This window comes from Pelodiscus sinensis, chromosome 14 (assembly GCF_052426305.1).
Source record: "Pelodiscus sinensis isolate ZL-2025 chromosome 14, ASM5242630v1, whole genome shotgun sequence".
In the NCBI taxonomy this organism is placed as follows: Eukaryota; Metazoa; Chordata; order Testudines; family Trionychidae; genus Pelodiscus; species Pelodiscus sinensis.
In genome coordinates, this window is record NC_143065.1 from 38,749,606 (window position 1) to 38,765,671 (window position 16,066).

Sequence of the window (16,066 nt, forward strand, 5' to 3'; positions counted from 1 at the left end):
TTTTAGAGATCAAAATGACCACATCACCAAATTTCCTCTCCCCTCCACTTCCGTAGCTTATTATAACAAATTAAAACTAATTAGATGATGGCATAGAGAGTACGCTTACTAAGTTTGCCTATGATACCAAGCTAGGAGGGGTTGCAAGTGTTTTGGAGGACAGGGTCAAAATTCAAAATGATCTGGACAAACTAGAGAAATGGTCTGAGGTAAACAGGATGAAGTTTAATAAGGAGAAATGCAAAATACTACACTTAGGAAGGAACAATCAGTTTCACACATACAGAATGGGAAGTGACTGTCTAGGAAGGAGTACAGCTGAAAGGGATCTAGGGATTATAGTGGACCACAAGCTAAATATGAGTCAGCAGTGTGACACTGTTGCAAAAAAAGCAAACATGATTCTGGGATGCATTAACAGGAGTGTTGAGAGCAAGACACAGGAAGTGATTCTTCCACTCTACTCTTCACTGATTAGGTCTCATTTGGAGTATCGTGTCCAGCTCTGAGCACCACATTTCAGGAATGATGTGGAGAAATTGGAGGAGGTCCAGAGAAGAACAACAAAAATGAATAAAGGTCTAGAAAACAGGAGCTATGACGGAAGACTGAAAAAATTGGGCTTGTTTAGAAAAGAGGAGACTGAGAGGGGACATGACAGCAGTTTTCAAGTATGTAAAAGGATGTTACAAGGAGGAGGGAGAAAAATTGTTCCCTTTGGCCTCTGAGGATACAACAAGAATCAATGGGCTTAAACTGCAGCAAGGGAGGTTTAGGTTGGACAGTAGGAAAAACTTCCTAACTGTCAGGGTAGTTAAACACTGGAATAAATTGCTGGGGGGTGGGGGTGGACTGTGGAATCGCCATGACTGGGGATATTTAAGAGGGGTTAGACAGACAACTGTCAGGGATGATCAAGACAGTGCTTGGTCCTGCTGTGAGGGCAGGGGACTGGACTCAATAACCTCTTGAGGTCCCTTAGAGTTCTATAATTCTATGAAAATATGAGGCCTAAGCCTCTAGCAACATTTCCCATCCCAGCTCCTTACTCATCCTTCCATTTTCCAAGGAAAGCCTGGGAAAATAGTGAATTCTGCAGCATGTCCTATAGGTCACCAAATGGAGAGAAGAGTTTTTCAGAATGAAAGGCTCTCAATGAGAACCCTGTACCAGTAACCCCTCTTGTCTCTTCTGAGCTACAAGCTTGACTGAATCAGATCAATTCAAAGGCTGCAGAACCACATGGCAGAAGTCTCTACAAGGGGACCCAAATAGGTTAGGGCTTTATAAGTCAGTACTATCTGAAACTTTGTCTGGAAGATGATCGACAGTCAGAGTATTGATTGGAAAGCTGAGCTCAAGTGCTCTTTTTGTGCAAGGCTCAATGACTGAGGGAAGCCATTGCACTATGCACTAGTTGCAATTTCTGAGTGGCTCGATAGGGTAGCCTCCTGCTGAGCTCTGTGCCACAATCCAGTCTGAAAAATGTTACAAACACCATTAATGAATGGGATTTATTTATTTATTTGCCGCCACTTTCTTGAAAATCTTCCCCTGAAACAGAAGATACCTGGAGAGATTTCAAAGGACACCATTTCAAAGAACAGATTTTTTTTTTTTGAACAACTGCTTCTTTAAGTGAAGGAGGCATTGTAGGGCGGCACAAACACTAAACTTAAATAATAACCCCATAGTGTACTTATTAGCATCCCTTAGCCACATGGGAATTAAATCGAATTCCAAAGCAGTAGTCCAGTAATGAGGGCAGAAACGCAAGCAGCATGCAGAAAATGCTAGATGATATATCCCAGTGTCATAGATTTCTCCCACATGGAGAAATTCTGATCTTTATTGAGGTTCACATCACCTATGCACTTCTAAAAATACATGGAAATGCCACCAAAATTATTGGGTAAAGTTGCCTGGCTTTTCTCAGGTTTGCAATGCAGGGTTAAATCCGATTGATGTTAAAATGTTCTGAGATAGTTTTGAAATTCTTGAGTACTTTAAAGAGAGATTTGCAGAGTCTTGGGAGGTTTTTCACATGCTTGTATGCAATAATTCAGAAAGTGGGTCAACACCACCTTTAGCCATTTTAAGCAGCTTTTTCCACCCCCTTCTAAATTGGGTTTCCTTCCATGACTAGCAACCAGGAATAAATCAATCACAGACTCTCATAAGTCAGTTGACTTTAAGATCTCTACTGTAGGTTGGGTTAAGGACACTGCAAGCGGCCCTGCCAGAGGTGGCGCAGGCTTGGATCTAATGACTGTTGTTTAAGAGTTGGCGTCTGCTCACGTTACAGCCATTCTTGCTGCCATTCTTAGTGCACTCTTCATTATCGGTGAGAGAGTCTTCCTCTTCATCATCACTCCGGTCATCTTTCAACTCCTAGGCAGAAGAAGAAAGCATCATCACCACATGCAGATATTTACTATCACAAAATACCAAGTATATCCGGGCAGTAAGGACAATGGCTGAGATTTTCAAAAGTGGACTATGGAGTTTGGACAAGCCAGCCTCATTCATTTTAGTGCCAACTGGGTATTGAAATCCACTGGGTGGATTTGGTTCTTGCTGATCTAAATGTAACCCACACAGGAGGTGTGTGGACACCCCTAATGGACACCGGATCAAATACACACAGGACTTAACAGATTAGAACCAACACCTTGGATCACACCTGGAAATAGAATGGAAGCTAGTGATATATATGGCCCTCAAGTATAATGTGAACTATGCATGAAATACTCCTAAGGATAAACATGCTGCCCAAGTAGTTTTCATGTACCACCCATAGTGCAGTCATCCCATGAAGATGTAATACATGCATGAAAACTGTGGTGCATCCCACCGTCCAATATGAAAGGACACAACCTTCTTTTTTCATGTGAAGATGAAAAAGTGCTCTCTATCACTGCAGATATCAGGACATCTAGGAACAAGAGTTGTGAGCTCTTTTAATAAAGAATGGATAACTCTCCTCCATCAAAAGGGTAGACATGATGACCAACATCGCCTGTCAGTTCCCTGAGTCAACCAGCATCCTTTTCATTTTATGTGGACTGAGCCAGTCTCAGCCAACTCATGTTAACCTCAACATCTCCAAGAGAGGGGGCACATCTCAAAGATCATCTGTGTTTGATACAGAGAGACTGGAGGGCTGAGTGTCAATTACCCAAAATACTTCAGAATCTTCCAGCAAGTGGCATAAGAAAGCCAACCCCCTCTGATGTCTCGTAAAAGAGCCCTTGGTGCTGATTAGCAATTGGAGACATTGTATATGTGCACACCTCGTGTTCAATGGCATCAGAGACTGCTGCCATGTTTAGAGGAATTAGGAGGGAGATTTTGTGTGTGTTCATCACCAGAAGGAAACTAGCAATCACACAGGTCACTGCAGTCTGTCTCGCATCCAGATCTCCCAATAGGCAAGAAGAGCGGAAAACTCTACAAAGTATCCAAGCTGCTTTGTCACTCAAAACTGCTAACACCTTCATCCTGACAGATCCCACACTGCTAACACCTTCATCCTGATGGATCTCACAGAGGTTAGAGAACCAATCCTGGCCTGACAGGTGTCTAGCTTCAATTTCTCCTGTTAGGAAAATGGTAAAAAGAAATGCCAGTTATTGTGCAGATTAACTAATGCTGGTGAAGTGCAGGAAAGGTGAAAGAAACATTATGTATGGTCTCAGCATTAACAACACTGTAACAAAGAGACATGTACTAAAAGGTAGCCTTGTTACTTATAGGTGTAAACTACTGTAGCTCCAGAATTCCTGTTTGCATCTCCATGTCTCCTGGGGTTAACCGAATTCTTAGAAATGCAGTAATCAGAAAATACTTCTCTTTGCAGCATGGCACATGGATCACCTCCTCATTTGCAAGAGACACCCCAACACCCTAATCCTGTCTTACACAGATTGACCAAGCCAGATTTATTATTAGAAAAATTGCAGTATGTGCAGTAGCAATATAACTATTCAAAGGCCGGTGAGAAAGGAAGGGGTTCTTCCCTGGAGTAAGGGGCAGATGGGCAAGGGAGGGACTTTGTTCCTAAATAGCTTGGGGGTGGGAGATTTCTCAGAGGAAGAATGGTGAACACTTTGTCATTCATTCTTCCTGCGCAGATGATCAAAACCAGGCCAGCTGGTAAATAATTACCTCTTGCCAGCTAAAAACAGGTGCCTGGCATCTGCTGCACCGCATCACAATGAGGCTTAAAAGGAGCTAAGCAAAAATCATCTGAATACAATGACAATGTGATGACATTTGGCATAATACCTAAAAACTACTCCTTTCCTATGTTTTGTTTCACCACGCCATAAGCAAAACATCATCGTTTTCAGGAGTCGGGCTCAAGGTTTGGTTTAGGACCATCAAATATTTGCTTCCTTTTTAACGTAACAGTTTCGGCAGAGGAGTATCTGACCACTGTAATGACTTTGGTGGAGCTAGAACATCCTCTGACTGAGGGGTCTTTGTCCCGGGGTAGGGGCAAGTGGGTGCTTGCAATCGGGTCAGCAAGCTGCTGTTTATGTTTCCTAGCTATTTGGTGTGCAGTGCACAGCCCTATGTTTGATGGCAGAAGTGCCATTATAAATAAATGGGCATAGTGGCTCTTCGTGGCTCTATGTGTTTAAATATTACATGCTAAACCTCTCTAGTCCAGCACCCTGGGGACCTGAATGGTCCCAAACGAGGGAATTTGCCAGACAACGGGAGGTCTCCTGCTACCGGCTTCCCAGACCACCTACCCTCCCCATTGCTGGCCCTATTCGCCTCCTCCGCTGAGATGCCATGCTGCTGCGACCACAGCAGCTCAGGCTGCCCCGGATCCAGCCCCGCTACTGGGGCTGCTGCATCTCTGGCCCTGGCTCTGCTACCGTACCTGCAACATCCCTGGCCCTGCTACTGGGGTTGCCACGGCCCCTGCTGCTATGGGGCTCCAGTGCCAGTCCCAACCTCAGCTCCACCGAGCTCTGAGTTGCCAGCCCTTTTATCACTTGGGCTCTCAGCCAGGACTCCCTGGTCCAGGAACACCTGTGGTTCTGCCTGACCACAGATGTTGCCCAATGAGGGAGTCCTGGTTTATGTTCCCACACATGAAATATTTTGGCAAATTTCACACTGAAGTCTCCCTACACCTTCTCTTGCCACGTGGTTACATTTCCTCCAGCGAGGACATTTGGGCTCTATGTATTGGTTCCCTTTGTTATGAATTTCAGCCTAGGGGCTGACTAGGCCTGGAGTTGCAGTAGTGATCTCTCCATGGGATCCAGGGATGGGGGGGGGGGGAGATTTCACTGTTTCTGCCCATCCCATTTCCGCTTTGTGAATACCTAATGATTTCACTCCCCAAGACTGTTAGTCTGTCACTGGCCTACAGCAAGCAGTACATTCATACATAAGAATAAATGACCATTACGGCAACTGAAATCCTACATCCCTTTTATATATTAAATTTCAATTAAACCATATCAGACTAGAAAAGAAATTAATGCATACATTCCGCTGGCCTCGTCACAAAGTATAAACTTCCTGGGGCTCTTCTTTTGTCCTTTCCTGAGCAACTTGTAAAGGATACCAAAACAAACAAATCTTAGTGTAAATACTGTAGAATTAACTTGGCATGTCATCAGTTAGAGTAAAGGAAAAGCAATCTTTCCCCACATGCAATTTATGAAGTTTCATCTCCTTTGGATCACCTCTGCTACTTCCTGCTAGTGCTGTGTTTTGTACGTGTGATCAAAGGCAGAAGGGTTAATTTTTGCCACTAGAAATAGTTAAGAAACAAATACAAATCAAATCAGGATAGAGAGCTTGATCCGAAGTCAATGGAAAGACCCCAGTGATGTCAACAGGCTTTCGATCAAGGCTCATGCAGCTGAATGCTAAAGGAGAATGTGATTTGGTGAAGCCAGACTGTGTGTCAATGTAGGTAAAACATTTAAGCTTATACTTAATTTTAAGCGTGTCTTTATGCCCCACTGAAGGTAAACGGTACTTAAGAAAAATGCTTGAAATTAAGCATGTACTTCAGTGGTTTGCTGAAGTGTTTGCTACAGGGTCCTCAGCAGGATAGCTTTGCAGACTTTGCAGTCAAAAGCACACTTCATTTTCCCAAAATAAATTACGTCAGGGGCACCGTGGGAGGCTTCTTCAGTAGGAGTTATGTTACTGTACTAAAGGATCCATAGTGCAGGGGCCTTTCCATAAGTATATATAGTAGTTTAAAAACAGACATCTTTAAATATAGGACAGGTAGTTACCAGGAATGTTAGATATCGGTTAACTGAATAGTCGAGTAACCTCATTAATTCTTATCGGTTACTTGACTGTTCTATAGTTCCCGGGGGCACGGCTAGCAGCCAGTGCAATCCGACCCAACTCTCGAGGAGCCCACTGCAACTCCATCCTGCTGCCTCTGTATCAGAGGCAGCAGCGTAGGTTGCCAGGCAGCTGCCTGTTGCCTCTTAAATGCAGATCCACAGCAGGGGTAGGTCCCAGACCCATCGCAAGCCAGGACTGATATAGGCTGTTGGCCATCCTGCTAAAAAATTTACTGGCCAGGAGGAAGGGGAGGAAATGCATGTAGTCGATAGGATTAACCTATAAGCTTTTGCTTATTGGTTAATCAACTACACTATTACATCCCTAGTAGTTACCTTATCAGTCTAACTCCTCCACTCAAGACTTCATCCTTCCAAGGTAGCTAAACCATATCATGGACTTTGAGGATGGGATCTTCTGAAAGAAAGCTTACACACCAAGATCTGGTCTTCTCTAAGAACAGTCATACGGAGTCATACTAATGGTCCTAGCCCAGTATCCTGTCGTGTAACAGTGGCCAATGCCAGCTGTTTCAGAGGGAATTAACAGAACAGGCAATCACTGAGTGGCCCAGTCCCTGTTGTCTACTTCTGGCACTCAGAGGTTAGGGAAATACTAAGCATGGAGTTACATCTTTGACCATCTTGGCCAATAGCCATTGATGAACCTATCCCCCAAGAGCATCTCTAATTCACGTTTGAAACGTGTTACAATTTTGGGCTTTACAATATCCTGTGGCAATGAGTTCCACAGGTTGGTTGTGGATTTTATGAATTAATCCTTTTGTTTTAAACTGCTGCCTAATGATTTCTTTGAGTGACCCTTGCTTCTTGTTTTTATGAGGTGTTAATAGCACTGCCTCATTCACTTTCTCTATGCCATTCACAATTTTGTAGCCCTCTATCATAATCCTTTTTTGAAATGGGATGATCAGAACTGCACTTTGATTCAAAGTGTGGGGGATACCATGGATTTATATAGCGGTGTTATGATATTTTTTTTCTTATTTTCTAGCCCTTTCCTAATGGACATAGATATTAACAATCTCATACCACTTTTCATTTGCCCTGGCATGCTTGGCCAAAGACTCTTCACCCCACACTTGAACCCTCATTGATTCCTGCCCTTTTCTATGCTAGTACAGGCAGTCCCCGGGTTACATGGATCCGACTTACCCCGTTTGTAAGTAGGGATCCAATGTGAGGCAACCCCGCACTAGCTGCTTCCCGCCAGCAGACCAGGGAGACGTGAAGCTAGCGCCCCCCCTCCCCCAGCAGACCAGAGAGATGCGGAGCGGCTTTTCTCAGCAGACACCTCAGCTTGAGAATAAAGGACTGAGGGAAGTGAGGTGTGGGAGAATAAAACTGAGCTCTGGAGAAATGTTTGGCTAGAGTTTCCCCTACAATATGTACCAGTTCCGACTTACATACAAATTCAACTTAAGAACAAACCTACAGTCCCTATCTTGTACGTAACCCGGGGACTGCCTGTACTTTCCTTGGCCATCTGCCCCCTATTAGCTGTCATAGCTTGTGGTCTGCTTTGGAATACCTCGCAGTGGAGAGTGCTAAATGCAAGCTACATCTACTCTGACATTCTTACTCCCTACAAGGGTGGAGTGGAGACTAGCATTTAAGCATGTAACTGGGAGTTGGGAAAAAAAGTTCCATTCATAGCTCTGTGAATGACTTATTCTGAACTCGGGCAAGGCATTTTACCTCTTGTGGCTTAGCTCCTCCATCTATAAAATGGAGAGAGCAACAATTACTGATACTACATCAATCAATGTTTGCTTGGTGCTTGAAGTCCTTCCGTGAAAGGTACTAAGCACAGTAGGGCAAAATATGGGATTCGGAATTCTCATCCAGAAACACAATGAAGTTCTCTGAGAAATAATACCCTAAGGATTTCAGAACAGCAAGAGTGCATTTCCTTCATGTTCTGAAGCACAGAACTGGCTATAGAGCAAGCCTGTTCAGTTCTGGAAAGGTTTATGACCTTTCAAATTCTGATCACTCTCCAGATGGAAGCAAACTGCAAAGGCATAAACTTTCATTTTGACACTGAAATAGATTCAGCTCTTCCCCTTTTGCATCTTTTAAATCACACAAATACTTTCTGAACAACTGATTGCACTTCAAAAGCTCTTCCTTTGGAAACCCTCTCTTTAGTACTGAAGAGTTGTGCAAGCAACTGGAGGGCACAGGAAGTGAAGATGGGACAGAACTTTAAGCAGCAATAACTTCTTCTGTAACTAGAAAATAATCGAGCATTCAGATTGTTTACAATGGACTCCTATAAAGCTATTAGAATAGCGTGAACTGAATTTGTGCTTCTTTTAACTTTGACCCTTTAAGAATGACAGATAACGTAACAGTTCCGAGGCTTCCACTGCTTTACTTCCAAGATACTTTATTTGACTCCAGCACATCATATATTATACTCATGTTTTCCAACTCAAAAGAAAAGGTCTCCGTTGTACTAGGATTGATTACGATACTCTCAAAAATTTAACAGCTGGTAAATTGTAGCTATCCGAATGGAGGCCACCACTCAATGCTTTAGTTTCATCGTATTGGCTGGATTTTCTATAAGGGGCTTGGGGAAACAGACATCATGGGCATGTATATTTTATGTTCTGGATGACTAATCAATTTAATCTTTTCTAAATGGGTGAATGGTTTCAAAGTTTATGAGAAGCACACTAATGCTATAAAGCCTCCAAGAGTTATTTGTAGTGAGGCCAAAGCCGCACATTTCTATAATCTTTTCCCTTTTGTTTAACCCTTCCACCTGCTGCTCAATCTGCCTCTTTTAGTTAAATGAACCATCTTGGTGAAATCAGTTTTGGCTCTTTACCTTTTGATGGCTGTTTCAATTTGCATCATGCAAACTGCTAGCAACAAGTCTAGGAAAAGAACAGCAAAGGGGCTTTGACCGACACAATGGGCCTGATTACACCAAACATGTAGAGTCGCTCCCCATCCACGGCGGTGTGAGAATCTGGCCAAATTTGCCCACTTAATGCAAAGGAAAAGAGCACTTCCCCTCCCCCAAATCTTAATTTTTTTAGGAAGGATGTTTCTTAAATTCATAGATTTGATGGTCAGAAGGGGCCATTAGATCATCTACTCTGACCTACGGTATAACACAGGTCAGAGAATTTCATCTAGTTACTGTTGTCACGATTCCAGGAACTCGTGTTTGACTCAAGCACATTTTTCAGAAAGGCATCCAGTCTTGATATGAACTATGAAGCCCACGATAAATGAAGAACACACCACTTACCTTGATAGGTTATTCCAGTGGTTAATCGTCTTTGCTGTTAAAATGTGTGCCTTATTTATAATTCAATTTGGTCTGGCTTTGATTTCCAGCCATTCATGCTTGTTACACTTTCCTGTGCAAGATTAAAGATCTTCTTCATATTGGGTATTGTCTCCATTTCGAGAATTAGAAAGGTGAGTGGCAAGCACTCCTTTAGAAATCTGCCAGAAAGTGTAATGTCTATGTCTAATGTTGTCAGCAGTGGTTTAACTATCCTTCCCCTTGATCTAATAGCTGGGATTAACATGCTCTCCTGACCAGTGTTCTAGACACGTTGATCATCAGAGCTGGTTAGCACTGAGAAGAAGAGCAAAGGCATTCTGAGCTCCCGGTGATGCCTCCGGACTGGGAAAAAAAACTGCATTAAAAAATATTTAAGAACATAAAATACCACAAGGGCTCCATCCTGCTTCCCCGGAAGCCAATGGCATAACTCCCACAGGACAGTCACAGGAACAGACTGAGGCCACAACTGAAGAGATGAGCAGATTCCAAATTCTCTGCTGGTGTAAATGGGTGAAATGCCACTGAAGTCGGAGGGAGGGAGAGGGCTGTGAAAACAGTCGTGAATTTGGCTCTATGGGAATTTGGCTCTATGGGAATTTGGCTCTATGGGTATGTATACACTGCAAGTTATCTTCTAGAATAGCTTATTTTGAAATAGAGCATCCACACTACAGGGAAGCCTCAAAATTAGTCCGAGGCAGGCTCCCCTCAGTTTAGAGTCCCAGGACGCCCTGGGGAGGAATAACTTAGAATGGACCTCATGAAGAGCTATTTCGACATTGCAGCTGTAGAGCATCCACACACACCCTCTTCCAAAATAGCTTTTTCGGACAAGGTGTTATTCCTTGTGGAATGAGGTTTATCAACATCAGAAAAAGCCCTCCATTATTTCGAGTTTTTTTTCCCAAAATAACACAATTGCTGTGTAGACGCTAGTATTGTTTTTCTGGAATAACGGCCATTATTCCAGAATAACGGTGCAGTGTAGATGCACCCTAAAAGTGCAAGTGAGCACTACCTAGTCTTTACCTTCTTGGCCAACTGGTTCATAGTTCTGCATTTTGCCTGGTGCTGCTGACAAGGCACCATGAGAATATTAGAACCAAATTATGGCTGCCAGTAGGTTGAGGAGGAAAGTGCATGGAATAGCTGATTCCTAAAGTTCCTTTGCCAGAATAGCCAAGGTGGGGGATGCAAGCTTGTAAGCATAGTGAAGGGGAAAGAAAGGGATGGCTGTATGAGTGTTGTAAGCAGCACCTGCCATGTAAGTGAAGGACTGTCTGGGCAGAGTGAGCCTATGACATCGGTAAGTAGCTGCAGAATTGCACTTCGGGTAGCACAGTGAAGTGCATGCATCTGATGAGTAGTCTCCCTGCCAACTACGAACCTCCATGGGCATTGTGCTTCCAGACACGGCTATATAGAGAGCAGTGCTTTTACTTCCTGTCCTCTTTGATCAAAGCCACTGGGGAAGCTTTGTCTGAGTATGAACCCTAGGGTTTGACCCCAGTATCTGCTACCTAATATTCAAAGTGCTAGAGACAAAAGCAAAGGTAAAGACAATGCCAAAGCAGTAAGCAAGGCAAAAAAACCTCTCATAGTAACACTGATACCAGAATGATGATGGAGCCTTAGAATCAAAGCTCATAGAAGAGTACGGGCAATTAATAGAAAAGTACATCATCCACCCTACAGAGGCAGTCTGTGTCCAACAGAACCTAACCATGTTGCAAATTGTCAGATTCCCATCCTTCCATCTTAAACTGTCAGCCTATCTGTGACCTAAACATGAAGAGGATGGCATAAGAAAAAGAAAGAACTGACTAGTCTTAGCAGCCTTTCAAGACAAAGGCTTGATTCATACAGCCCGGAAGCGATCAGAATAGAGAAGTCCAAAGAAAAGTTCTGCTATTCATTCTTCTGACATATCAAGATTTCATCTCCAGACCATCTTTGGCTTGCCCTCAGAAAGGTATTCGCTTCTGTCTGGGATCAGAGATAAGTTCCTGAGATGTGGTAGAGGTAACAGGCCCAAAGACTGCTCTATGCCCATGAGGTTGAGAGCGTGGATTTTTTAGCCAAGTTGTTATACTAGTAAAAGTTCTTGTGTGGTCACAGTTATACTGGTATAAGGATGCCTTATACCGGTACAGCTATTTCCCTTCCCCTCTGACAAGGAACTAAACCAGCATAAACACTTTTATATTGCTATAACTGCAGCCACACTAAGGGGTTTATCCAGCTTTCATTGTAGTGCAGAATACTTCAAGTGACACCACTTGTGTGTATGTAGACAAGGTCCAAAGCTAAGGGAGCACTAGTTCTTTATTGTCTCTGTGTCCTACTTCTAGACTAGGTACAGGGCATCCCTGCTATAAGTCGCCCCGGTATACATTAGTTTATGTAGTGTATCTTGGACATATAGTTTATGAATGTATCTTGGACTTATAGCAGGGAAGCCCTATACATCATTCTCAAAAACATAAGCGGCCATCTTTGGCCAGAGAGAATCAATATTCAGCCTGCTCCTGAAAAAAAACTGTCCAGATAAAGTTTAAAATACCTGAAATTGATAACCATAGGAAATATACACCCATCCACCCCTAAAATGGATTGTATATAAACAACATCATTCACAAGTAAAACGAAACTCCTGCATTTTGCTTTGCCTTTTGCTCATTATAAAACAACTAATATACTGGTGTGCGTGCACACACATACGCACATGGGCACAATGGGGTCTGAATATCTGTGTCTACTAATGAAATACAGCATGCAAGGTCTAGCTACATATGTATATACTGCTCTCTGGCAGGATTCTGGCCATTTCTGAATTGTGGAAAACAAGAAGGGCTACTAGAGGGCTCACACACTATTTAAAGGGGCACTACCCCATTCCGCTATGCTACACAGTTTAAAATAAGAAATTTAGAGTTAAGGTTAAAGAACAAACATTTAAGAGTGATGAAAATTGGAACCACTATCTTAGAAACCTAACCTAGTTACAGGCAGGATATTAACTGCTGTTTCAATGATGGCTACATACACAACCCTACCCAATTCATTCTTTCACTATTGATCGGTGATTAATACTTCAGAGCCAGGTCACAGGTTGCCTGTTTATACATGTATTGTGCTCATATCAACTCTAGACTCTTTTGCAGAGAAGTAGGCTACCCCCATACCGCCTCTTGTGAGTAGTGTGTACCTCTGCTTTGCACTTTTTTCTCCTCCTTCCTGGCTCTATTACAAAGACTCCACACACTTACCTGTTCAACTACTCTCCTTATGGGGGCAGGGGTTTATTCAGACAATAACTCAAAAGTAAAACTCTCAAATATCTACCCTAAAGCATAGCTCTTACCTTGGAGTCTGGGTGAGCAAAAGGGCTCCTTCATCTAATCCCTTTCCTTTTTCACTAGTGACCTACCAAGGGGGTCAGCGTGCAGCAGTCCTGCTCACAGCTGACTCCTGTAAACTTCCCAAAGTCAGCTCCATCAAACAACTGCTTCCACTCTCATATAAGGAGCTAGCTTCTTGTGACTCAGGTATCTCTGGTTAGCTCATTTAGCAAACCTGCTCTAGGCTCCAAGTCTCCAGCAGGCAGCACCCTCATTCCCTTTGCTCTCTCACACCTTTGTACAGGAGAGGAGCCACAGTTATATCACTGTACAAGACACTCTCTTGTCAGTCACACATGCACTAGAAATCAATTATGTTTCTTTAGACATTTGCATTCTATGCATGAATTTCCACCTTTCAAATGTTTGCCGTTTGTTATAACACTAATGTGTTCAGTGATGGTGGTTGAATTTAACAGATATCTATTCAAACTTTAACTTCATCTTAAGAACATTTTTTCATTTCAAAATCTAAATATGTGTTGACTAGATCCTGACTTTCTAAATTTAAGGGCAGTACATTCCACTGCATCTTACAGTGCAAAGAGAAAAATGAGAGATAATAAAAAGCGTGTCCCAATAAACAAAGGAGGGTAACTTTCCAACAAGCAGTGCTATAATGTCGACATAACTCTAAATTCAGCATGTATAATTCAATTGATTTAAATCAGCTAACATTACGACTTCATGTGACTTTTGTCTCTGCAGGAATGAAAGCAGTCTATATATTTGGATTCAAGCAAATTGATCTAAATTTTCAGCAAGGAAGATTTTATTGCACAAATTATTTTCCTTTCAGCTTATCATTCTGTAGTCAGTGATCTAGTCAAGGATCCAATTTTGATCCTCAGAGGAAGATGGATTGTCTGTTCCCTTCACTGCTTTCAAATTAAGATGCAGAATCTTTATGCTCATTATGTTGAGCATCTTTTGGCCACAAAGTGCCTTTAATTTAATCTTCCCCTTCTATGCCATGATCAACTGCAAATGATTCCCATTAAGAGTTTTCATGGTGTACTGAAACTAGGATCCAAGAGCACAAAGTTAAAACAATGATTACATTACTTCCCCAAATATTGAAAAGAATAACCAGGTAAAATACAACAGATTTTAGACCAAACTGTTACAGTAAGCCCCTTATTTCAATAATGGAATCAATTCTCTCTTACCAAATACCACTTGTATTACCACTCAGCACAACATAACTGGGGCTACAATATATTGATTGTTTAGAAGAAATAAACCATTGTTTTCAATTAATCAGGTTCTCTGTCATTTCAATAAAATCCCCTGGTTATGTTATTGAAATCCACTACCTAAAGCTTCCATTGGAGTATATGTAGCTTTATGAGAATGTCAAAAATCCAGGAGGTACTGAGTGAGTCATAATGTCCCACTGCGTATTGTATGATTCCAATTTTAAATCCAGTTGGCAAAGAAACAAAGAGCAATCTAATAAGCATTTTGATGCCATTTTGCAAAGTGAACTTTTTTTTACCCTACTACAAAAACTTGCATGAAGCCAAGGAGTTTAGTGTTGTGAACCTTTATCAGGACATGCCCTCTTATTTCTTATATGAATGCTTGATTAGTACAAAACAGATTATCAGCACCTCGATTTTCTGTACTTAGTGAGGTACATTTAGATTGAGTAGCTGACACAACATATTCTATGCTTTTAGATTGAGTAGCTGACACAACACATTAGTTATGAGCATTCTTCTTACATCATCCCTGTAATAATATTAACTATTCAAAGCCTGCAGAATATCTGACCACTTGAATAACAAATGCCTCCTTCTTACACAATGTTTTTCTTTCTGCTTTTCCTAATACAGGAGCATATCATTCAACTCCAGGAGACAGACATACTTACAGAACCCCTGCATGCCCACAAAATGTGATCATTGCAAAAATAATCACCTTTGTTAGCACTTATATCAGAGCCATCCATACTTGCCCACGTTGCCACAGTTGGCCTCATCATTACCACTGTGTGATGAAAATACAGCCCATCAAGACTACCGGTCTCACCATATAAGAGTCTTCATCTTGTGTCAAGTTAAATTATCATATGGATCAAGTTAGAGCACAACATACACAAAGCAGTGGTCTCTAGTGGCTGCACCTCTGTATTAATGATGATAACAATAGAATACTCTGCACAACTTTGGGGTTCTTATTTGGCCTGTGGACACCAATTAGGATGCTTCTGGTTACTTACATGTTAATTACTTAGGGTACATCTACACAGCAACATTATTTCGAAATAACTAGCGTTATTTCAGAATCACTTAGTCCACGTCTACACAGCAGGCAGTTATTTCGAAATAATGTTGAAATATGTCAAGTTGGAGGACTTCTTACTCCGACTCCTGTAACCCTCATTATACAAGGAGTAAGGGAAGTTGGAGGAAGAGTGCTCTATTTCGAAATAAGTGCTGTGCAGATGCTCCCAATGTCTAAGTAAGCTACACAATTGATGTACCTCAATTTACGTAGCTTATTTTGAGTTAAGCCCTGCTGTGTAGACACCCCCAGAGGTGCAAACAATGGCTTTCCACATTAAGTAGTAGATGGAACCCAACCTGCTTGTGCCTTGTCATTCTAAATTACGGCTGTCTATGTTTTACCATGGCACTCACTTTTACACTAATTACTCCAGGACCAAAACAAAAAACAAACAAAAAAACCTCACCCCACTCAAAAAGTCAAAAAGTGTAGAGTGGCCAGAGTGAGGGGAGGAAAGAGGGAAGTTTACCTGCATTATCTTCTATTTTCAAGAAGAGAGAAGTTTCTTTTTGGTTAAATTAAATACAACTACTGTTCCCCCTAAACTCTTTTTACTCAGCTTAATGGAGCATAGTCTCACTGGGAGTTCATGTGGAAATATGAGGAATAGGTTCCTAACTATCTGCTGTGAAGTGGAAACACATTTCAAAAATTCCCCCAGTCTCTTCATATTTCCTTTGAGTTATAAACGGCAGGATCTAAAA

General features: G+C 42.0%; 1 protein-coding gene across 2 annotated transcripts in view; it reads right to left on the reverse strand.

Annotated features, from left to right (window-relative positions):
- Positions 1 to 205: 205 nt before the first annotated feature.
- CERS3 (ceramide synthase 3) overlaps positions 206 to 16,066 on the reverse strand; it is a 73,279-nt gene continuing 57,418 nt past the window's right edge. For both annotated transcript variants that reach the window (XM_006129209.5, XM_075896950.2), the window contains one exon: positions 206 to 2,391. In XM_006129209.5, the coding sequence (XP_006129271.3) occupies positions 2,263 to 2,391 (129 nt within the window). In that variant the 3' untranslated portion in view covers positions 206 to 2,262. The remainder of the gene's footprint in view (positions 2,392 to 16,066) is intronic.